The sequence below is a fragment of the Schistocerca americana genome, chromosome 6 (assembly GCF_021461395.2).
Source record: "Schistocerca americana isolate TAMUIC-IGC-003095 chromosome 6, iqSchAmer2.1, whole genome shotgun sequence".
Lineage (NCBI taxonomy): Eukaryota > Metazoa > Arthropoda > Insecta > Orthoptera > Acrididae > Schistocerca > Schistocerca americana.
This window is the reverse complement of record NC_060124.1, coordinates 539,053,969-539,080,243: the sequence shown is the minus strand read 5'-3', so window position 1 is coordinate 539,080,243 and position 26,275 is coordinate 539,053,969. Positions and strand designations below refer to the sequence as shown.

Below are 26,275 nucleotides of genomic sequence, written 5' to 3'. Positions count from 1 at the left end.
ATGTGTGTGATGTTCTTAGGTTAGTTAGGTTTAAGTAATTCTAAGTTCTAGGGGACTGATGACCTCAGACGTTAAGTCTCATAGTGCTCAGAGCTATTTGAACCATTTGACACTACATTACACACCTGCACAAGGCAGGACACCAAACGATATCTGACATACAAGTTGTCCAATAAACATCATTTAAAAGAGGCTTGGATCAGCCTCTGAGCCTCACGAGAACTTTGAAACGAACAAGTGGTTCTCGTTGTCTTTTCGTCATTTTTACAGACACTTCCTTTAGTTTGCCTCTGCCTCTATCGCAAATCCTAATGTAACACAATAGAACCATCGGTTGCCGGTGTTATCGCGAATGTCGATATCAGCAGATGCAGGCAGACCTGTATCATTATCTTCTTCAAATATTTGTTATCGCAATCAAATAGACACCTGTGTAGATTCCAAATCCCAGAAAAACTATCATAAACTATCGCTCCAGGGTAATCAATTAAAGAAGAAAAACTGTAACAGCTACTGGTCATGTAGCATCGATTAATTCCAAGCCTTGCAAACAGTCCACTAAGTTACGTATTGGCTGTTGGCTTTTGTGTCGGGATCTTCGGCTAACGTTTGTTTAAAGATTTTCCTGACGTTTCGCCAGCATAAGCGGCTGGTATTGTCAAAGATTAACCTCCACCCCCACACCCCCGTCCCCAATAGTGTTGCTGTAGCTGCGGTTTTCAAACTGTGGGTTGCGGCTCCCATGAGCGTCGCGACCTTAACGCTAGGGGTGTCGCGGAAGAAACAGCGAGTGATATCAGAAAGTCCAGAAGTTAGTGTTCAGTGTTGTTACTATGGCAGCGAGGTAGATGGCGATCAAATCGTACTACGTGCCACAATTTTTTTCAGTAACAGTGAATTGGAAGGTTAGTTTTGTAGAATGCACATCGTTTTTAATTGTTTCTTGTTCTTCAGCTGAATGGAGAATTGAAGTCTGTGTTTGTGGATCACTTCACTGAACTCAGTGATTACTTTCTGAAGCACTTTCCAGGTGAAGTTGATCACCGTAAGTGGACCAAAGATCCTTCGGTACAGAGCTTTCAGCAACACTTTTTTCATTTTTCTTCAGACTCCACAATGACATCGATTTCCGTTTCCTCATCGCTGCCTCGATTTTGAAGCTCGGTGAAGCAGCAGTATCTGCGAGGGGGTAACAAGGCCTCACGAGTTTTGATATCTTTTGCAACGTCCTCCTTACGTGAGGTAGGGTTTTTCAGCAGTAGCAGTCATCAACACGAAATATACGAGGCCCGTTCAATGAGTAATGCCCCACATTTTTTTCTCAGGACATATTTATTGTTAAGAGTCAGAATTTGGTGGCAATATACATCAACATGTCTTGTCCATGTCCTATTTTTCTACATAGTCTCCATCACGTTCTATGGCCGTACGCCACCGTTGTGGAAGAGTACGTATTCCTTGCTGGTAAAAGCTCTTTTCCTTTAGGCGTAGCGTGATTGACACTCTCGTCATCTTCAAAGTGTGTTACCCGTAGAGAATCTTTAAGCAGGCCAAAGAGATGGAAGTCTGAGGGTGCCAGGTCTGGACTGTAGGGTGGATGAGGTAGCGGTGTCCAACCCAATTTGGCGATGTGTTCCCAGTTTCTCAGACTTGTGTGTGGGCGTGCATTATCGTGTTGGAGCAAGATTTCTGCTGGATTGTTGTCCGATCGAACACATCTTGAGTTTATTCAGAGTCTTCACGTATGACTCTGAATTGGTGGTTGACCCTCTTAGCATCACAACCACGATAACGACGCCATCACAATCCCAGAAGACGTTCACCATGACTTTTCCGGCAGAAGGGGTCGTCTTCAGTTTCTTCTTTTGTGGTGAATGGAGATGATTCCACTCCATGGACTGCCTTTTTGTTTCCAGTGCAAAGTGGTGACCCGACTCTCGTCCCCCGTAACGATCCGTGACAGAAAGGCCTCTCCGTCAGTCTCAAAACACTCCAACAATTCTGATGAAATGGCCTTTCTTTGAATCTTGTGGTCCGCTGTGAGCATTCATGGAAACCACCGTGAGCACCTCATTGAATATCCGAGAGTCTCGATCATTGCAGACGCACTTCCAGTGCTGACCGACAACTTTAGAGCCAACTGTCGAGTTTTGATGCGCCAGTCGGCACGAATAATGGCATCCGCACGATTCAGCATGTCTGGAGCAGTGGCTGTGATACGACGTCCCGAACGTGGCTGATCATTGAGCTCTGTTTCTGCATTTCCTGAGCCTGTAACTTTCTTTACCCATCGCCCATCTGTACTCCTGTCAGCAGCAGCATCGCCATACACTGTACACAAACCTTTATGGATATACATCAAAAATGGTTCAAATGGCTCTGAGCACAATGGGACTCAACATCTGAGGTCATCAGTCCCCTAGAACTGAGAACTACTTAAACCTAACTAACCTAAGGACATCACACACATCCATGTCCAAGGCAGGATTCGAACCTGCTACCGTAGCAGTCACGCGGTTCCGGACTGAAGTGCCTAGAACCGCACGGCCACCGAGGCCGGCTGGATATACATCACGGTTTCTTTTTCTGCACACAAGAATTCAATAGCAGCACGCTACTTGTAACGTGAGTCGTATGTAGACGCCATTTTGACGCTGTACTATGGCTCTGTCATCTACCAGGACCGTTCGAAACTTCACTGGCGCACAGACCAAACATCAAATGTGAAGTAGCAACAAGGACGTTTGTCTATGTATATTAATCTTTTTTTATGTGGGGCATTACTTATCGAATGACCGACGTAGATCGCTGGTGAATGTGGAGAATGAGATTGCTAGTCGCAATTTCCAGTCTTGTGCCAAGATTTGAAGAACTGATGATGAAAAAGCAAGCCGTCCCTTCCCACTGATTCCGTTCTAAGAGTACAATGTACTAACATTAAGAGTTTATTGAAATGTGCTATGTCTACAGTTAATAAAGAGATAATTACTTTCATTCATTTTTTCGAAACTTAAGTTACTTTTAAGTCGGGTATCGTGTGCGAAAGGTTTAGATTAACGTCAGGGAAGAAAAAGACGTTCCTAAACCACGGATCTATAGTCTTTAATTCACGGAATTACAAGCGAGGGGGTGGACATTGTTGATATGGATTTGTGTGTAATTTCAAATAGATGTTACTCAATGACAAAAAATAAAATAAAATAAAATAAAAGCGGTTGGTGGAATCAGCACAATAAAATGGGTCGACACGAAGATGGGACAAAATGGCAGAAAGGAGTATGGATGTGCTCATGACCACACCGCAAAAGAAGTTACCTGATTTGTTTGTGTGCCAAGCTGAACTGCCCAACGTGGTCACAAAGAACATTGTACCACTATAGTCCGATCCACGAACGATGGCGGTTCGCGCATGTCGAAGCGTGGACGGGGATGGCATTGTTAACGATTCCAGGCAACAGTTGCGATATGCGCATGCACGTGCTTTCCGTTTGAATGGAGCGTATATCCTGCAAATTACGTCTCTCGCTTGATTGTATAGAATTTTTTCACTTACCGTCACCATCAGCGATAACAGCTTGCAACAAATGAAATACAAATTCACTAAAGAACTCGCTACGATCACGTTTAGTGCTCGCTTTAGCTACTTCATTCAGAGCAGAGGGCTCAGAACACTACTGAACGATCATTGGCTGTAAGTGTGGCGTAGGTGCACAGAGCCTACCTAAACTCGACCGCCATCTTTCCTGACTCCAACTGTAGCAGTGATGTAGCACGGCGTAATAACGGTCGTCGGAAAAGGATTCTAACGGACAAGCACTGCAGACGATTGTCACGCATATTCGACGACGGTCGGTTTCAAACCCGACTGGAACGGCTGCTGTTAGTGAATGCAGGTCAGTCTCAACCGATTTCCGAGGCAAGTTTGCGAAGAGGACTGCATGGAATGGACATTCGGAATAAGACCATTGTTCACAGTGGCACACAAGACTGCACGTGTTCAGTAGGCCAAACAACAAAGAAATTGGACAGCAACTAACTGGATCCAAGTAGTGTGGTCCGACGAAAACGGGATTTCACCCCTTTTAATATTACGCAAGGCGTCGAGTGCACTGACACCTCAATAAGGCGTGTTTAGGGGGTACTTTAGGCCGTAGTTGGTTCTGTGGTGTTTTGGTGCTCTTTTTCGTATCACGACGAGTGCCCACTCATTCCAGTTACTCTGACCATAAACCAGAATGCTTGCATCAACATTCTCGGTGACGAAGTGTTGCGTTTTCTTTTACGTCTTCATGACGTCTATGCTTAGGACTGTCCCATCTTCCACAATAACAACAGCTCCTCCCCCCCCCCCCTCCCCCCGTCTAAAGTGAACGTCATGTTAAAGTGTGTGAACGCTTTCTAAATGTTTGTGTAGCATGCATCTGAAACGGACATGGGTACCAGCGTGCTATTTACTTAGTTGGTTATCGCAAACCCCCTGTAAACCACATCTAGGCCGACTTGCACACCAGCCCTTGTTGTTGATCCGTGCAGTGGATTCGAAACATGCTAGTCTCGTCTCCCTGTGTCACGAAAGCGGCACGTTAACGCCCTAAGCCATCCGGGTGGGTCAGCCATGATCATAGCATATCTCTTGGACTATTTGCACCAACGGGTGAAACGGTAGCAACATCTCTGGTGTTTGGTAGCTCTGCGGGATGCGATCATCAACAAGCAGCTCCAGCTGCGTAAGTCGTACCTGACGGAACCCTTGTTGACTCTTTTCCTCGCCAAAATGCAGTCAGCGTGTCTCAGCGCGATGTCTTCTAGGGGTGATTATACGAGGGTCGTTCAGAAAGTAACCTCCGGTTGATTTAAAAAAATACACCAAGTTAAATAAAAATATTTTAATATATACATCTTACAACTACATCTTTGCACTATTTTTCTACATAGTCTCCATAGCGATTGAGGCACTTATCGTATCTCTTCACAAGCTTTGAAATTCCTTCTGCATAAAAATCACCCGCTTGTGCCTGGAGCCAGCCTGTGACCGCATCTTTGAGCTCTTCGTCGTCATCAAACCGCTGTGACCCGAGCCATTTCTTCAAATGCATGAAGAGGTGATAATCACTTGGCGCCAGGTCTGGGCTGTAAGGTGGATGGTTGATAACGTCCCACTTGAAGGACTCAAGAAATGCCGTTGTTCTGCGAGCAGAGTGAGGATGGGCGTTATCGTGCAAAAAAACGATACCGGAAGTCAGCATACCACGGCCTTTGTTCTGTATAGCCCGTCGTAACTTTTTTATTGTTTCACAGTACACGTCTTGATTAATGGTCGTACCACGTTCCATGAATTCAACCAACAACACCCCTTTGGCATCCCAAAACACCGTTGCCATCAGTTTTCTGGCAGAAAAATCTTGCGAGGCTTTTCTTGGTTTGGTAGGAGAATTTGAATGTGCCCACATCTTTGATTGTTCTTTTGTCTCAGGGTTCACGTACTTAATCCAGGTTTCGTCACCGGTCACGATTCTGTTTAACAATGGTTCTCCTTCGTCCTCATAACGTGACAGAAAGTCTAATGCAGAGGCCATTCTTTGAGCTTTGTGGTGGTCGGTAAGAATTTTGGGCACCCATCGTGCACAGAACTTACGGTAACCCAATCTTGCTGTCACTATCTCGTACAAGAGAGTCTTAGAAATCTGTGGAAAACCAGTAGACAACTCCGACATTGAGAAACGTCGATTTTCACGAACTTTTGCATCAACTGTCTGAACGAGTTCGTCAGTCATCAATGATGGTCTACCACTCCTCTCTTCATCATGAACGTTTTCTCGTCCACTTTTAAATAAACGTACCCATTCACGGACAACTCCTTCACTCATAACTCTTGGTCCGTACACGGCACAAAGCTCACGATGAATAGCTGCTGCAGAATATCCTTTGGCTGTAAAAAACCTTATGACAGCACGCACTTCACATTTGGCGGGGTTTTCTATTGCAGCACACATTTCAAACTGCCACAAAAACTAAACTAGCGCAGGTACGACGTTCACTCGACCACGGCTTGATGCCGACTGACCTGTTGAGTGCGTGAACGCACAGATGGCGTCGTTACTTCCCCCACAACCCGCACTGTGACCAATCGGAGGTTACTTTCTGAACCGCCCTCGTATTATCTAGTGTCCTTGTTTCTCTAAACAACCATCGTTTCAATATTATAGATAGTTTATTCATTCGATGGGGAAGAAATCGTATAGATTAAGAAAATTGGCATTTTAGTTCATTAACAATTAATATTGATTTCATTTCGTCATTATAAATCATGATAAATCTGAATTCGTAATAACTCTAAGCTACATTACTTCTCTAAGATTAACTTAATTTAGGTTATAGGTTCTGTTTTCCGAAAGCGTTCGGGTGGCACTTCTAAAAACACTAGAAACACAAGGATCTACTGCACCAAATGCAAACAAAAGAATGTCACGATTTCCACTGGTAGTTCTTTCATATAAAACGAATAAAATTATTCATAATACTGAAATGCTGGAGAAAAGACCTTTTAAATGTTTAATACCAAAGCTGCTATTTATTTATTGGCTCACTAGTTTCGGGCTTTTCCCATTCTCACAAGCCATCTCTTACACAGATCAACATTTGCTAATACAGTAAGTACGTTCAATATCTTAAGTAAATTCACGACTACGTATATGGTCAGTCATAATAGCTCTTGTTATCCGTGGAACCACAAAAAGGCATACTTCACATTAGCAATAAATCGCATAACCATAGCGCTGTAATCAGCATATGAAAGGTGTTCCACCCTTCATTAATCACCAAATAGACGACCGCGAACGATTCACAGAAATCTCCAATAGTACCTTAATCAGGATATGAATTGCACTCCACCCTATCTTAATCGCCCACCAAATTCGAGACTACAACCTATACACTGAAAACTGTAACAGCATAACAATATTATCGTATGTGGATTCCATTGAAATACGGATGCCACAATATGTTTAGTCTTAAATATTGCTGAAAAGGAAATGAAAATTTATTGTACAACAATGATGTGACGGAACACTGCGTCTCAAACTGAACATAGTTAGCGATATTAATACAAACGCGGAGTAAACTGAATATATCAGAGAATATATAAGACCTTCTAATAAAATTACTTGCATAAACATCAGTCAAAATTCACGATAACATCTACGATATCTAAGTCAGTGTGATACACGGTGTAATCCAAGAAGAACAGATCCATTGTACTCACATATAAAATATTGTTGTCGTGTGGATCACACCATGCTGGATAATGAAGGTAGCACAACTCAGAGAAATATATATTGTGAACATAATACAGTAAGGTGTAACGTCAACTGCGACGTCTTTTAGCGCAGATGAGAAATACATTTAAGTGTGATGACATAAACAGAACCGTCCACACCAAACTTATCCTAAATACGGGTATATAAGTAATTACTAAACAAAGCATTTTGTCACTGATATCTTCATTATCTACATTCTACACATCCACTCGTAATAAGTTTTGTTCTGTATAACTGGTGACTTGTAAAAACGGGCAAAGCTCGAAACTAGTCAGCCAGTAAATAATTAGCAGCTTTGGTGTTAAACGTTTAAAAATGTATTTTCTTCATAGTTTGAGAGCTCCAAGACGCGACGTACTGTAAACGTTTATGTAACATGGTATTAAAATGGCTATTATTATTCGGATGGACAAAAGAAAGGAGGAAGATAAAGGTTTAATTTCCCATAGGCGACGATATCATTAGAGACGGAGCACATTCGGAGGAACCGTCTCGATATTTGCCTTAAACTTAGAGAAATTAAGGAAAACCTAAGTTTGAACGTCGGACGAAGAATGGGGTGCCTTTTCATTACTTTAGCCAACTCGCTCGTACTCGTTCGACTTCGATGGGAAAAAATTTAAAATGCATTCTTTCGCCTCAATAAAAAAATGGTTCAAATGGCTCTGAGCACTATGGGACTCAACTGCTGAGGTCATTAGTCCCCTAGAACTTAGAACTAGTTAAACCTAACTAACCTAAGGACATCACACACATCCATGCCCGAGGCAGGATTCGAACCTGCGACCGTAGCGGTCTCGCGGTTCCAGACTGCAGCGCCAGAACCGCGCGGCCACTTCGGCCGGCTTTCGCCTCAATATTTCGCCTCTGTTTCTGATATATGAGCAGACAGAAGTGCTGTTGAGATCTTTTGGACTGGACACATCGAAATAATAGCTTCATCAAAAGGTGAATAAAAAATTGATTAGGTTGACGGGTATGAGATAGGAATCAAGACACAGCTGTCAGGTACTTCGAGGGACCTTCGAGATCAAAAATAAAATTAAAAAAATACAGGATGGATGGCAATAGACTGACAAAACAGATATTGAAGGATCTCTGCAAAAAAACTACCACGTTGTAATAAATGAGTTAAATAATATTTATTGTATGTCTGCTTGTGGATTGGGTTGGGTTGGGTTGTTTTGGGGGAAGAGACCAAACAGCGAGGTCATCGGTCTCATCGGATTAGGGAAGGATGGGGAAGGAAGTCGGCCGTGCCCATTGAAAGGAACCATCCCAGCATTTGCGTGGGAAACCTAAATCAGGATGGCCGGACGCGGGATTTGAACCGTCGTCCTCCCGAAAGCGAGCTTGTGGATTATGGACACTCAACGGCGATATTTTCAGCGCCCTTACGAAAAGCGGTAGAAATATATCTCGTTAAAAGAGTAAATCTTACATAATTACACTCCCTCTTCCCCCAACCTCAATCAGGGCCAGCAGCACAATCACACTATCTCCCCACTATCTCACATCCTTTAAGATAGCGCAAATACGGACAGCTGCTCTAAAATTGTCCGTTAAAACACACGTAATACAAAAGAAACGCTAAAATAATTACACAGGAATATGTGGCTGGCTGATCACTTAGATAAAAACATGGACGAGTCAGCCACCATGACAAGATTCTCCCTAAAATTTTAAGGAATAAGCCAGGCAATGCACAGAAAGTTGAAAGTCGTACGGTATTAGCGTCATTGTTGGTTAAACTGATGGGCAAATCGGTCGGTAAAGTAGCTGCTGCCCCCTTGTCCGAGTATAAAACACCGTCTGCTACAATGTGGCGCACAGTGATCTGCACCGCACAGTCACCACAATCTGGGGGTCACCTGGCCGGAGGAAGGAGCAGTGAGTCAAAGGGCTGAGACCCATGCGAAGACGAGTGAGAAGGACGTCAACCCGTCTGGTGCCCGGAAGGAGGTACGCCATGGACGAGCTGTCGACTTTACTAGGCACTTCTTACAAACTGTCACTTTCAGCAAAAACATTCAGAAACACACAATATGAGAGCAGAAGGAGCAGTAGAAAGTTATATTTTCCGAAGTAAATTGTTACAGTTAGAATGATAACAAAGAACAGTTGAACGGAAAAAGGGACACGATGAAAAGATCATAGAGTATTGGGGAAAAAGAAAGAGCGAGTGAGAGGAAATCGAATCTGCCACCTGGTCCCAAGATGGCCTAAATGGAAGAGATAAAAGAAACAGCTCCCTAAGGCATGAGATAAAAGAAATTATACAGGTAGGGAAGGGAGACGAAAATTTAATAGTCATGGGTGACGGGAATTCAAGAGTAGGAAAAGGGAGAGAAGGAAACGTAGTGCACGAATATGGATTAAGGGAGAGAAATGAAAGAGGAAGCCGTCTGGTAGAATTTTGCACAGAGCATAACTTAATTATAGCTAACACTTGGTTCAAGATTCATAAAAGAATGTTGTATACATGGAAGAATCCTGGAGATACTAGAAGGTGTCAGACAGATTATATAATGGCAAGACAGAGATTTAGGAACCAGGTTTTAAATTGTAAGACATTTCCAGGGGCAGATGTGGACTCTGATCACAATCTATTGGTTATGAACTGTAGATTAAAACTGGAGAAACTGCAAAAAGGTGGGAATTTAAGGAGATGGGACCTGGATAAACTGACTAAACCAGAGGTTGTACAGAGTTTCAGAGAGAGCACAAGGGAACAATTGGGAGGAATGGGGGAAAGAAATACAGTAGAAGAAGAATGGGTAGCTCTGAGGGATGAAGTAGTGAAGGCAGCAGAGGATCAAGTAGGTAAAAAGACGAGGGCTAGTACAAATCCTTGGGTAACAGAAGAAATATTGAATTTAATTGATGAAAGGAGAAAATATAAAAACGCAGTAAATGAAGCAGGCAAAAAGGAATAAAAACGTCTCAAAAATGATATCGACAGGAAGTGCAAAATGGCTAAGCAGAGGACAAATGTAAGGATGTAGAGGCTTATCTCACCTGCCTACAGGAAAATTAAAGAGACCTTTGGAAAAAAGAGAGCCACTTGTATGAATATCAAGAGCTCAGATGGAAACCCAGTTCGAAGCAAAGAAGGGAAAGCAGAAAGGTGGAAGGAGTATACAGAGGTTCTATACAAGGGCGATGTACTTCAGGACAATATTATGGAAATGGAAGAGCTTGGTTGGTTGGTTTGGGGAAGGAGACCAGACAGCGTGGTCATCGGTCTCATCAGATTAGGGAAGGATGGGGAAGGAAGTCGGCCGTGCCCTTTCAGAAAATGGAAGAGGATGTAGATGAAGATGAAATGGAAGATACGATACTGCGTGAAGAGTTTGACAGAGCACTGAAAGACCTAAGTCGAAACAAGGGCCCAGGAGTAGACAGCGTTCCATTGGAACTACTGACGGCCTTGGGAGAGCCAGACCTGACAAAACTCTACCATCTGGTGAGCAAGATATATGAGACAGGTGAAATACCCTCAGACTTCAAGAAGAGTATAATAATTCCAATACCAAAGAAAGCAGGTACTGACAGATGTGAAAATTACCAAACTATCAGTTTAATAAGTCACAGCTGCAAAATACTAAGCGAATTTTTAACAGACGAATGGAAAAACTGGTAGAAACCGACCTCGGCGAAGATCAGTTTGGATTCCGCAGAAATGTTGGAACACTTGAGGCGATACTGACACTACGACTTATCTTAGAAATTAGATTAAGGAAAGGCAAACCTACGTTTGTAGACTTAGAGAAAGCTTTTGACAATGTTGACTGGAATACTCTCTTTCAAATTCTAAAGGTGGCAGGGGTAAAATACAGGGAGCGAAAGGCTATTTACAATTTGTACAGAAACCAGATGGCAGTTATAAGAGTCGAGGGGTATGAAAGGGGAGCAGTGGTTGGGAAGGGAGTGAGACAGGGTTGTAGCCTCTCCCCGGTGTTGTTCAATCTGTATATTGAGCAAGCAGTAAAGGAAACAAAAGAAAAATTCGGAGTAGGTATTAAATTCCATGGAGAAGAAATAAAAACGTTGAGGTTCGCCGATGACATTGTAATTCTGTCAGAGACAGCAAAGGACTTGGAAGAGCAATTGAACGGAATGGACAGTTTCTTGAAAGGAGGATATAAGATGAACATCAATAAAAGCAAAACGAGGATAATGCAATGTAGTCGAATTAAGTAGGGTGATGCTGAGGGAATTAGATTAGGAAATGAGACACTCAAAGTAGGAAACGATTTTTGCTATTTGGGGAGCAAAATAACTGATGATGGTCGAAGTAGAGAGGATATAAAATGTAGACTGGCAATGGCAAGGAAAGCGTTTCTGAAGAAGAGAAATTTGTTAACATCGAGTATAGATTTAAGTGTCAGGAAGTCGTTTCTGAAAGTATTTGTATGGAGTGTAGCCATGTATGGAAGTGAAACATTGACGATAAATAGTTTGGACAAGAAGAGAATAGAAGCTTTCGAAATGTGGTGCTATAGAAGAATGCTGAAGATTAGGTGGGTAGATCACATAACTAATGAGGAGGTATTGAATAGAATTGGGGAGAAGAGGAATTTGTGTCACAACTTGACAAGAAGAAGGGACCGGTTGGTAGGACATGTTCTGAGGCATCAAGGGATCACAACTTTAGTGTTGGAGGGCTGCGTGGAGGGTAAACATCGTAGAGGGAGACCAAGAGATGAATACACTACGCAGATTCAGAAGGATGTAGGTTGCAGTAAGTACTGGGAGATGAAGAAGCTTGCACAGGATAGAGTAGCATGGAGAGCTGCATCAAACCAGTCTCAGGACTGAAGACGACAACAACAACAACAACAAGGCATTTCAAAGTTGACACACCGTCGTGAAAACAGACACGGGATGCCTCCCAGTATCGTGTTGGACCTCCTTTTGCCAAGTGTAGTACAGCAACTTGACGTGACATCGACGCAACAAGTTACAGGAAGTTTGCTGCAAAAATATTGAGCCATGCTGCGTCTGTAGCCGTCCAGAATGTTCTTCAAGCTAACCGCGAACAATTGTAGCGCGGTGACATGGCACACTGCCCTGAAGTCCACGAATGGCTACGAATGGTCTGCAGGTAGCCGAACATAACCATTTTCAGTCAAAGACCGGTTCAGTTGGTCCAGAAGACCCACCCCAATCCACGTAAACATAGTCCACACCACTATGGCGCCACCAACTGAAATCTGGACTCATCTGAGAAGGCCACGGTTTTCCAGCCGTCTAGGATCCATGCGAAACGTTCACGAACCCAGGAGAAATGCTGCAGGCGATGTGGTGCTCTTAGCAAAGGCACTCGCGTCGGTCGTCTGCTGCCACAGCCAATTAACGCCAAATTTCGCCGCACTATCCTAACGGACACGTCCCAAAAACGGTTCAAATGGCTCTGAGCACTATGGGACTTAACTGCTGAGATCATCAGTCCCCTAGAACGTAGAACTACTTAACCCTAACTAACCTAAGGATATCACACACATCCATGCCCGAGGCAGGATTCGAACCTGCGACCGTAGCGGTCGCGCGTTTCCAGACTGAAGCGCCTACAACCGCCCGGCTACCCAAAAGAGCCTGTATAGGGAGAGAGTGGCCAACCGGACGATACGGCGGCCATTTTTCTGCCAAACTGCGGGCGGGACTTTTGAATGGCCAGTAGTGGAGTACACACTCACCGAATCAAAAGCACAAGACAATATGGCGAAATTATTCGTTAAATGCCTTTCTTTACAGCTATAATATACTCATAGTAGCCTACTACGTACAGTACAGGAAAATTTGATACAGTCGCTGTAAAAAGTATTCGTTACTTGCATATATCTCCTTTAAAGTTCGTTTACTAGACATATTGCAATGAAAGTAACGTAAATAAAAAAATATAGTGTATAGCGTTTGTTTTGTATCGAAAGTGCATAACGCTAAAGATTTAACGTACCTGTATTATGTCACACGAATGAAAGTCGTAAGCAGTTGTTTACTTGTGACATGCAAAAAGTGTGAGACGTATTAGTACTTCTTGTCACGTCTTCAATCTTTTTGCGTGTCACAAGTAAACAACTGTTACAACTTTCTTTCATATATATTTTCTTCATTGCGTGGAAATGCTAACATGCGAAATCCACCTTCGCCTGTATTGGAACAACCAAATGCAGCACAACCTGGCATCGTTTACGAACGTCTGCAGAATCAATTACAGATGTCAAAAACAATACTGTACAATTACTAACGTGTTTGCTTCAAACATGTAGGCCTACCGACTTCATCACAAAACGCTTTATTATGTCAACTCGAATTTAAGATCGCAAACGCTAATTACGTGCTAAAAACGATATACAACTTAATCGATCATGCATGCACAACGCATAACAAGTCTCTCAAGAATTCAAATACCTTTTAATCGTTTCCAAAAGTCCTCTGAACTTCGATTCAACTCAAAAGCACGGGGTACATAGGAAGCGCGAGAGACGTTTGGCAGAAAAATGGCGCCAAAGCTAATCAACCAATCACGGGCAACTTCACCTATGGCCACTCTCTCTGTATACAGGCTCTCTTAGGCTACCCCGGCCGGCGATACGTCCCAGATTAATTTCTGCGGTCATTTCACGCAGTGTTAGCAGTGATAACTCTACGCCAACGCCGCTGCTCCCGGTCCCTACGTGAAGGGCGACGGCCACTACGTTGTTCGCGGTGAGAGTTAATGCCTGAAATGTGGTATTCTCGGCGCACTCTTGACACTGTGGATCTCGGAATATTGAATTCTCTAACGATTTTCGAAATTGAATGTCCCATGCGTGTAGCTCCGACTACAATTCCGCGTGCAACGCTTGTTAATTTACTTGGTGAGCCATAATCACATCGGAAACATTGTCACATGAATCACCTGATTCAAATGACAGCTCCTCCAATCCTCTGCTCTTTTATAGCCTGTGTACGCGATACTACGGCCATTTGTGTATGGGCATATCGCTATCCCATGACTTTTGTCACCTCAATGTGCAACTAGCACAGTGGGAAAAGCAAAACTTGAGACAGAATGGAGCCTTACTCATTGCAAGTTTGAGGGCGAAGAGTGAAGTGGGCATTACTGTCGTCAACAAAAGGTACCGTCAGTGAATGGAACAATATTATTTGCAAAGAAGACACACAGCGCACACCGTTGACATTTGCACTGTTATGGAGGTATTTTCAGGGCAATAGAGGATGAGGAGGAGGAAGATCCAAAGAAGAGCGACGCGTTTCGTCACAGGGTTATTTGGTAAGCGTGATAGCGTTACGGAGATGTTTAGCAAACTCAAGTGGCAGACTCTGCAAGAGAGGCAGGCGCTCTGCATCGCGGTGTAGCTTGCTGTCCAGGTTTCGAGAGGGTGCGTTTCTGGATGAGGCATTGAATATATTGCTTCCTCCTACTTATACCTCGCGAGGAGATCACGAATGTAAAATTAGAGAGATTCGAGCGCGCACGGAGGCTTTCCGGCGGTCGTTCTTCGCGCGAACAACATACGCGAGTGGAACAGGAAAGGGAAGTAATGACAGTGGCACGTAAAGTGCCCTCAGCCACACACCGTTGGGTGGCTTGCGGAGTATAGATGTAGATGTAGAAGAGGAGGAGCAGCAGATTAATGTCCCGTCGACAACAAGATCATTAGAGACGGAGTACAAGCTCGGATTATGGAAGGATGGGGAAGGAAACCGGCCCTTTCAAAGAAACCACCCCGAAATTTGCCTGAAGCGATTTAGGATAATCACGGGAAACCTAAATCGGGATGACCGGACGCTGGTTTGGACCACCGTCCTCACGAATCCAAGTCCAGTGTGCTAACCATTGCGCCACCTCGCTGGGTCAGAACAATACAACCACGAATATAAATGGGAAATCGGAATGCTGTTACTGTGTACCAAGTCATCACAGATCATAGGTTCCTCGTAACAAAATACTAAGAGAATATTCCTGAACAACCTCCGAAAGTTTTTCGATGGATTTCAAGTTCTCCTTCCATACCCAGAACGAAGAAATACAACACGCGGTTTTCGAAGCTTTAGCGGACCGTGAGGCGAGGTAATTTTTATTTTACGTCTGCAAAACTATGACTCCGTCTTTTTTTATGGAACTGTATAGTTTTTGTGGTACTGAAATGAGCTATCGAAGAGGACTCCAACGACGTAACATGTGTGGAACCCGATCAAACAGTAACAAATTTATAGACCAGCAAATCACCGTTCCGCCGTCAGGAAACACTGCCGTACTGTGTCAACGCAAGCAAACACGTAACTCAAGTAACATTTATATGCTTATTATTATGATTGTCATATCAGGTGCCCTACTTGTTGACCCTGAACACTGGTACACGCTAAAAATCGATTCCGGATAGGAAACACTGCATGTTGAATTTCATTAGGTCCGTGACAGTCGACATTTCATGCCTACGGCAGTCGTCGATGTTTCCCTGTACACATCTTGTTTTAATCTTCCCCACAGATAAAAGTCTGTTCAGTGTATGAACATTCTGTTTCCTCAAACAACTGATCCAACGATCTATAGGTATTGTTTTATGAAGGTCACCAATTGTTATTGTTGTGGTATTCAGTCCAGAGACTGGTTTGATGCCCCTGTCCATGCTACTGTATCCTGTGCAAGCCTCTTCATCTCCGAACAACAGCAACCTACATTCTTCTGAATATCCTTAGTGTATTCATCTCTTGGTCTTTCTCTGCGATTTTTACCCGTCAATTTTCCCTCAAATACTAAACTGGTAATCCTTTGATGCCTCAAAATGTGTCCTACCAATCGATCCCTTCTTCTGGTCAAGTTATGCCAGAAATTCCTCTTCTCCCCAATTCTATTCAGTACCTCCTGACTGACCCACCTAATCTTCAGCATTCTTCTGTGACACTGCATTTCGAAAGCTTCTATTCTCTTCTTGTCTAAACTATTTATCGTCCATGTTTCACTTCCATACATACTATACTCCATACAAATGCTTTCAGAAAAGACTTCCTGACACTTAAATCTATACTCGATGTTAGCCAATTTCTCTTCTTCAGTAACGCCTTCCTTTTCATAGCCAGTCTACATTTTATATCCTTCGTACTTCGACTATCATCAGTTATTTTGCTTCCCAAATAGCAAAACTAATTTACTACTTTAAGTAATCTCATTTTTGAGACGTTTGCATTCTTTTTTGCCTGCTTCATTTACTGCATTTTTATATTTTCTCCTTTCATCAATTAAATTCGATATCTATTCTGTTATACTCGGATTTCTACTAGCCCTCGTCTTTTTACCTACTTGATCCTCTGCTGCCTTCACTAGTTCGTCTCTCAAAGCTACCCATACTTCTTGTACTGTATTTCTTTCCCTCATTGTTGTTAAACGTTTCCTAATGCTCTCTCTGAAACTCTCTACAATCTATGATTCTTTCAGTATATCCAGGTCCCATCTCCTTAAATTTCCACCTTTTTGCAGTTTCTTCAGGTTTAATCTACAGTTCATAATAGATTGTGGTCAAAGTCCACATCTGCCACCTGGTTCCTAAATCTCTGTCTTACCATTATATAATCTATCTGAAACCTTCCAGCGTCTCCAGGCTTCTTCCATGTATACAATTTCTTTCATGATTATTAAACTAAGAATTAGCTATGATTGAGTTATGCTCTGTGCAAAATTCTACCAGGCTTCTTCCTCTTTCATTCCTTACCGCCATTCCACATTCATCTGCTACTTTTTCTCCTCTTCCTTTTCCTACTATCGAATTCCAGCCCCCATGACTATTAAATTTTCATTTCCCTTCACTATCTGAATTTTTTTTTAAAAAAACTTGTACTACAGTGGTAGGTGTGAGCTTCGTGTCTATCTTGACTACAATAATGCGTTCACTGTGTTGTTCGTCGAAGCTTACCCACACCCATATTTTTTCTATTCAGCATTAAACCTACTCCTGCGTTACCCAGATTTGATTTTGTATTTATAACCCTGTATTCACCTAACCAGAAGTCGTATTCCTCCTGCCACCTAACTTCACTAATTCCCACTAGCCCTAGCTTTACCCTATCCATTTCCCTTTTTAAATTTTCTAACCTACCTGCCCGATTACGGGATCTGACATTCCACGCTCCAATCTGTAGAACACCAGTTTTCTTTCTCCTGACAACGACAGCCTCCTGAGTAGTCCCCGCCCAGAGATCCGAATGGGGGGTTATTTTACCTCTGGAACATTTTACCCAAGAGGATGCCATCCTCATTTAACAACACGGTAAAAATTACGGCTGTAGTTTCCCCTTGCTTTCAGCCATTCGCAGTACCAGCACAGTAAGGCCGTTTTGGTTGATGTTACAAGGCCAGATCAGTCAATCATCCAGACTGTTGCCCCTGCAACTACTGAAGAGGCTGCTGCCCCTCTTCAGGAACCACACGTTTGTCTGGCCTCTCAACAGATACCCCTCCATTGCGGTTGCACCTAAGGTACGGCTGCCTATACCGCTGAGGCACGGCAAGGTCCATGGTTCATGTTCTACTACAACTTCAAAAGAACAACTTCGAATATTGACCAAAAACTGTGAAAAAAATTATTAGAAAATAAAAATATCAGCACTCGATATTGACATTTTTATATCGATATATCAGTGGTAAAACAATGCTTATGGATATCGACATTTTTTGGAAAATATACCGATATTTTATCAACAGCCCTAATCTGGACACTCCTAGATAATGTGGTGTTCACCACCACATGTCACGAGTGTGGCCATGCCAGTACTAAGGGAGGCGGGGAGTATTGTGTTATCAGTAGAGAAGCAGTAATAGCAGAGTGTGCCGGTCAGGAAAGATCAGTGACTTAAAATCTGCACTAGTCATTGGATGTCACCTGAGTAATAAAACAATCGGTGACATTTCAATCCTCTAAAGCTGCCCAAGTGGACTGTTGGTGATGTGAATGTGAAGTAGAAGAGAGAAAAAAAGGCCTCAGCTAAATAAAGGCCAGGCGACCTAATGCACTTACGGTCAAGGATGGTCGAGCATCACGGATGGTGGTTAAAAAAAAAAAAATCGCGTGAAATCAGCAGAAGGAATCATTTGTGAGTTTCAAAGTTCCACCAGAAGTCCAGCTAGCACAAAGTGCGTACAGGGTTAAAACGAGTGGAGTATAGTGGTCGAGCACCTATTCATAAGCCAGACATTCCTGTAGCAAAAATGGAAATGAACATATGGCTTTGTTGGTCGGGAGGCCCCAGGCTGGGGAAGTTCGGCCGCCGAGTGGAAGTCTCATTTCAGTTGATGCCACATTGAGTGACTTCTATGCAGGTGATGACGATGAATGATGAGGGCAACACAACACCCAGTCCACGAACGGAGAAAATCCCTAACCCGGTCGGGAATCGAACCCAGGCCCGCCGCAGAAGAGGCAAGCACGTAACCACCCAGCTAAGCAGGCGGACATTCCTGTAGCAAAGCTGCATGATGCTTCAGGTGGTGTAAAGAGCGAAGACAGTTGACAGTGTGTGACTGGATACAAGTGATTTGGAGTGATGAATCACCCTGTGGCAATCCGATGGGAGGGACTGAAACTGGCGCATACCTCTAGAACATTACCAGCCATCATGCGTTGAGTCAACAATGAAGTATGCAGGAGCTGGTGTTACGATATGGGTTGTTTTTCTTAGTCAGGATGTTGTTCCCTTTTTGCGGTTAAGAAAACGCTTAATGCGGAAGAATATAAACGCATTTTGTAGCATTGCGTTCTGCAGACAGTAGAGCAACAGTCAGAAGATGGCTGATTGTATCAGCATGTCACTGCACTCTATCATAAAGGAACATTTCTAAGGCCATGGATTGAGGGCAACAACATTCCTGAAATGGAGTCAACTGGCCATAGTTCCGACCTGGATCCAATGGAGCACCTTCTGGATGAGTCAGAACATCCCAGCATCCACTGTCAGTATTTTTTTTTTTTTTTTTGGTTTCGACTCCTAAGGAAGAATGGGCTGGCATTCCTCCACGGATATACATACACCTCATTGAATGTGTTCCCAGCAGAGCTCAAGCCGTCATAAAGACGAAGAGTGGACTAAGCCCACAGTAATGTGACTAATACGTGTCCATATATTTTTGATTGGTTTGTGTGTGTTGCAAATATTGATATACAGATACCACTACTGTGTTTTATTTCATCCGCCCCTGTTCATTTCCAGTGCTCTTTATGATTCGTTTCACGATTAGACAATCCCTGTTCTCACAAAACATTCATTCATAAACTATGGATACTATGGCTGTACATCTATACAAACCAACTAAACATAAATAATGGGGGACAATAGTGGCCGAATTTTGTAACAAACGGTCGTAACAAATGGCTCTGAGCACTATGGGACTTAACATCTTAGGTCATCAGTCCCCTAGAACTTAGAACTAGTTAAACCTAACTAACCTAAGGACATCACACACATCCATGCCCGAGGCAGGATTCGAACCTGCGACCGTAGCAGTCGCGCGGTTCCGGACTGCGCGCCTAGAACCGCGAGACCACCGCGGCCGGCAATTGGTCGTAACAGCTTTATTCTGAGATTTATGAGGCACAGCGAGTGAACATCAGCATAACATCAAGTTTTACAGAATAGCAAGTTATTTGTGGTAGAAGGACCCTAGCTTTACTGTGTATACGAAACATGTTATCAGATCACTGGAGGAGTGGTACAGTTGCTGAAAGGGTTACATTGCTACTTTCACTGTCCCTGAGTATTGCCCACTATAATCAGTTTCTAGCTGCAAACCATAATGTCTCTAGATCGCATTCTTATATGTCAGGTCGAAGCGCTCTCTTTGCTTCGCTGAATTCTGGTGATGTTCTGTTTTCTGGAAGCATGCCGCACGCGCTTGGTCTCTGACGCTATTTTACCCGCTCTCCGCCTGCTCTTCCACAGTAAGAAATGGACCTGAGTAGCTACGCGTAGCGCACGGCACGTCTGAAAGAGTGACACATACCTCCTTATGCAGAGCAGCACAGCAGTGCCGAAACTGTGCCGCAGAATCACTCGCATCGCGTCTGCTAGCTGTGGTCTCGGCGTTAGGCCAAACACTGAACTGAATCGGCGCTTTCGTCACAGCCGAGATCCACCGAAGATTGCCGAACGCTATGACGTCTTCAAAACATATGCGCAGCGCAGCAGCTGAGCAGCTAAGCTAAGTGAGAGCGCGTGTGTGTAAGGATGACATGTGCATTCTGAGTGCGGGCTGTCCTTGAAATATTTATCTGCAGTATTTAACGCTAAACTGTCAGGGAGGCGCAAGATTGTATTGAAGCGAAATAATGCTCTTGATATCTAGCTTTAAAGGCCTTACTTGCGCGAGCAATATCTTATCTTAAATGACAGTAACTGTGTTACACATCAAGGTCACTTTTTTCGAAAGCCACGCCACGGGACCGCTAAGTTCGTCATAATGAGGTTGTTAGCACTTGTGGGCAAAGAATGCCATAGAGAGGCAAAACCGTGAGCAGTGAATCAAACCGAATAACACAAAGGGGCAGTGATGGACAATGTGTGTTTTGCAGTTACAGCTAGAAACGAAATTACCTTTGAATACAGGGCACAAAAGTTTAATATAAATCGTTTCTCAATAGTTTGAGTGGCGTTTATATAAACACTGTTAACCCCAAAGGGACATTTGTGTGACAGCTCAAAAATGGACGGTAGAATACACAGCCTGCAAAATTCAGTTTAGGATCATTTTCAGTTTGTTTTAATACACAGTTTTCTGCACCAAAGATACCGCATATCCAATACATTAATCTATAACTGTCGGAGAACGACACAGAATTCCGAGAAAAACTTTATACAAAAAAAAAAAAAAAAAAAAAAATTGCGTTAATTTAAATTGTTCATACCGTGCAGTATACATTCATCTCAAGTAGAAAAAATTTTGTGTTACATAGGTAAAAAACGGAGTCTTTGACTCACAATCAGTTACATTAGTTAATTAGTACCTAAACAGCACTGCCAATGCATAGTAGCGTTCGATTGATTGCACGTTGTGAAATTGATACCTGATGCTCTCCATTGTGCATCTTGATAAAACGGCTTTCCAGTGAATCATTTTATTGTTACGCATTACATGGACGCAAAATGAGTTTCCACCACCATGTGGATTTTAGGATTCAGTATCGCAGAGCACGATAATTTACACTTTCGCCTGGTAATCTGCGTTGGTACTTCTGATCCGAAATTATAATTTCAAACGCACTGTGAATACGTATTTCAATTAAACAATTAGCATAATGCAGTAAAAACAATTACTGGTGTACAGTTCATGAGAGATTCACAAATCGTAAATGAGCCACTGACATTTCATATGCGTTTATTTGGTAGAGGGTAGTGGGGCAATGACGAAGGATATAGGAATCCAGGACAAATTGCTGTAAATGTGAATCTTGTAGGGGAGAGTGAAAAATGGACAAACTGAAATATTTCTTGAAAATTAGAAACAACTGAAACGTGAACTAACAACTGACACTGAGGAATATTGCTGGAGGAACCACACCTCTACTATTGTTAAAATATTAATGCCTCGATTATATGCAGGAATTAAAGACAAGCATCTACTTCAAAATAAGAACTCTCCTCAAAAGTGGAATAATTTATCTGCAGTATACGAACACTAATCCCAAAACTAACAAGTGCATTCTCATTATCTTTTTATATAATAGCTACTGCAATAATTACGTCATTAGATATACAGTGTCAAACAGTTTTTCTAAAACATCAAATTATTAAAGGTAATCCTGTAATTTTAATGGAATCGGAAAACACGATACCTACCAGTACTGCAACTGTCTAAAAGTTAATTAATTACTTTAGAATGCAAATACACCAAAAGTTATTCTCCATGCCTTCCATCCAGCAATGAAGTTTTCAATCACAACAGAAACTTACAATGCTTCAGAAGTTTTGTAAATGTTCTACATTTTTCTGCTAGCTTTTGTCAAGTTTCTTCATGGTCTCAAAAATCAGGGAATATCATGTGGCAAGGTAAATCTGAATGAATGAACTTTATTATAGAAGTAAAGAAGTACATAAATATATCAAGGTATACACCAATCTTCTATCCTTATTCTAGTTGTCACTGATTAATATTTAAACAGTTATTACCTCCTAAACAGAACAAGCTTTGCAAAAGTTTGTTCTGTCTGCAGATTTCTTTTTACTGAAGTAAAAAATCTTACGGGTGAAAATACCAATGACACATAACACAATTCTGCATTGACATCTGTATCTGGTTGAGAACATTTCTATTTGCGACCTAAACATTATATTTTTGTTTCTCTTATGTAACAAACTTGAATTACTTGTGAAAACATGCTTTGCTACTTTGCATACTGTTAAAACTTCCTTTGAAGTGGCGAATAAACAGCCTCTGTCTTTCATTTTAACTAGACCATACTCTTCTGAACTTGAACATAAACTGTCAAAATATTCTACACATTTTGTTTCCTTGTATGACATTTCTACATATAGCATCTGCCATCAAGATCCCATCCTTGTGATACAAACTGAACTACAGTCCCTCCTTAAAACCTAAGGGCCCTCACAAGGACTAAGGCATCAATCCATAGAACTTCTTAGCTCATTCAAATCATGCACTCCCCATCTTACCCTCTTCCTAATATCCACAAATGCAATCACCCAGGCTGTCCCATAGTCACTGGTTTCAAAGTGCCCACTTAACATAAATCTGCTTTAGTTGATCAGTGCCTGTAACCTATAGCACAAGGAACCCTCCTACGTCAAAGACACCAAGGATTTTCTTGACTGTGTGAAATCTGAGCCTGGCCCCACTCCCAACACATGCCTTGCTTTTTACCATTGATGCCACCTTCCTCTACACCAATATTCCCCACGTACATGGTCTGTCTACTGGTGAACCTTACCTCAACCAACACCCACCTTATTCCAAATATATGGTCCTTCCTGCAGACTTTAATCAACTTTATTCTTACAAACAACTACTTTACCTTTGAGAAACAGACATACACAAAGATGAGGGACACAGTCATGGGAACCAGGATAGGTCCTCCTTGTGCCAACATTTTTGGGAGTCACTTCGAGGAGGCTTTCCTGAGATCCATAAGCCTTCAGCATCTGGTTTGGCTTAAATACATTGGTGATATCTTTGCCATATGGAATCATGGTGAGGATGATGTGTTAACATTTTTGAAACCTTCACAAGTTCCTATTCCAAATCTCATGCCCCTTTCCTTGACAATTACCTCATTCTCACTGAGAGTTAACTACACAATTCTTTTCACATTAAACCTCCTAACAAACAACAGTACTTACATTTTGACAGATGTCATCTTTTCCATGTCAAACATTCCCTCCCACACAGCCTTGGCAACTGAGGCAAACATATTTGTTTGGATGCAGGCTCTTTACACCAACACACAACCATTCTCACCTGAGCCTTCACTGGACATAATTACCCCACAAGCCTAGTTCAAAAGCAGATTTTCTGGATCATCACATCCAATCCTGGTACTACTGATCCCTCCAAAAAACAACTTAAGAGTACACCTCCTGATGTATTAATCAGCTTCTTCGACAAGGCTATGATTTCCTAAAATCATTCCCTGAAATGAGGTCTATTCTGTCTGACATTTTGCCCGCCACAGCTAGAATAATTTTTCATTGTGTACCCAATCTCCACAATATTCTGGTCACATGTTATGCTCCTTTTGCAATCGATTGTCTACCCTATGGTTCCTACCCCTTTGACCATCCCCACTGTAAGACTTGCACTATGCACCCTCCTACCACCACTTGTACCAGCCCTGTAACTGGCAAAATGTGTGCTATTGAAAGGAGAGCCACCTGTGAAGTGACACATGTCATGTATCAGCTGTTGTTTAAACACTATTCTATTTGGCCTTCCAAATTGGTGTGAGTATCACCAAGTTATCAGTTATTATGAACAGGCATAGACAGAAGGTCTATATTGACTACATACAATTTCCTGTTGTAGAGCATGCCATACAACATGAGTCATGATGTCAGTGCCTCTTCACAACACATGCTATCTGCGTTCTGTCCCCCTGGACATCAGTTTACAATGTGCCGCTTCTGTTTTTTTGAATTTAGCATAATTAGCTTCAGTTTTTTGCTATTATTTCTGTTGAATCCTTGTTAGCAGCTTTTATGTCGTCACGTTGTCTCTGATGCGCAGCTCATGGTCTAGTGGTGAGCGCTGCTGCCTCTGGATCGCAGGGTCCTGTGTTCGATTCCTGGCTGGATTGAGGAGTTTCTCTGCCCAGGGACTAGGTATTTGTGTTGTCCTCATCATTTCCTCCTCCTCCTCCTCATTATCATCATTTGTGACAGTGGCTAGATTGGACTGGGTAAAAACATTAGACTGTGTAAAAATTGGGACTTTGTACAGGCGCTGATGATCGCACAGTTGAGTACCCAACAAACCAAACATCTTCGTTGCATCTGTAAAACTGTACCATGGGAAGCAAGGAGAGGATGTTGGTTGGTGGCTGGTATTCTCATTCTATAATACAAACTGCATGCAATTATTAACTGGGTTCTTTATTAACATAAACAAAGAGCTACTTAAGCTTCCACATGCTGTGGCACAAGCTCTCCTATATAGTACACTTTAGCCTCACTGCTGGTGAAGTACAAAGTCCACTATGAACACTACTATGTTTGCTGTGTGCTGTCTGATTCTAAGCTAGAGGCTGTCACAGCATCTCTATTTCAGTGACACACTGGAACTTACATGGCATACAGACTCAAACTAACTACACTAACTGGCCCTTTGGTCTGTGGCAGCAATTCTATATACTGGCAGCTGAGAAGCCACTGGTGGCACATTTCCAGCAAGTCTGTTGTTGGTGTCGATCAATCTTCTTATGATGTCTACGCGTCACGGTGTGCTGGTGCCAGCTTACGCCAGCACAACTTAACTAAGGTATTTGAAGTGTTGTACTCATCACTGCTGCAAGATCACCTGCAAATCAAGGCAATTTATCTCTAATGATCCTCTGTCTAATGTGACTGTATGGTTAACTTTATGGATAACTTACTTCTTCTACTACTCTTTTATTGCTTCCTCAAGCACTCAGTTTGAGAGTGTTCTCCTTGTCTTACCAAAGTCTCCATTGTGAAAGGCTGTGAAATTTCTCCCATGGATTTTTCTTATTATTACTATTAGTATTACTTTTAGGTCTACAAAACAGGATGCTGCAAGTTGTTCTTCAGTGTAAACAAACAGGGAACACATCTGAGTATGACAAAAATTTGTGCACATGATTCATTGGCAATGTTTCCAGTTCTTTGGAACTTACAGAGAAGCAACAAGATGTTAGCTCTTGTTGGTTCTGGCTTCTTAAATTTCCATGTGAACTCCTGTTGTACCTCCAGATAAGAAAAAAATCATGCAAGCAAACAGTAACAGCAAGCACACATTTATATGCTTTAAGCATTCTTAGTGATTATCTTGGAGAAAAAAATTGGGTGGTGCTAATCTGCTGACACTGGTATTATGGGAATTAATTTTATATTACTTTATACATGTATGCAAGGAGAGGAAAATCCACTTTGGAGGGGGGGGGGGCACCTGCAATGTGCTTCCATCTTCCTCCTGCCTCTTTTCTGTTTCTTTTATATAATGCTGTTCTTTTCTTCCTGCATCAATCCCCAGCATGTCTTTCTGCACTGTTCACAGGACAACTCTTGCTTTTGAATGGTTGCTGCACTTATAATTCAAGTATCACTGCCATTAATTCAAAAGATGACTAATATACAATGACTGAGTTTTCCGTTTCAGAAACACTGAAAGCTTCATTTCAAAAACTCTTTTATTTACTGTAAGTATTACAGGCCACTTTTACTCTTCCACATATCTATTTTGCTGTCTGTCCAGTCCATTGCAGATACTCTATGTC

The 26,275-nt window shown here is 42.4% G+C and overlaps 1 protein-coding gene across 1 annotated transcript in view; it reads right to left on the bottom strand.

Annotated features, from left to right (window-relative positions):
• LOC124619433 (medium-chain acyl-CoA ligase ACSF2, mitochondrial-like) overlaps positions 1-20,398 on the bottom strand; it is a 227,936-nt gene extending 207,538 nt beyond the window's left edge. The window contains exon 1 of the mRNA XM_047145809.1: positions 20,317-20,398. Within this exon, the coding sequence (XP_047001765.1) occupies positions 20,317-20,372 (56 nt within the window). The 5' untranslated portion in view covers positions 20,373-20,398. The remainder of the gene's footprint in view (positions 1-20,316) is intronic.
• Between the last annotated feature and the right edge of the window lie 5,877 nt (positions 20,399-26,275).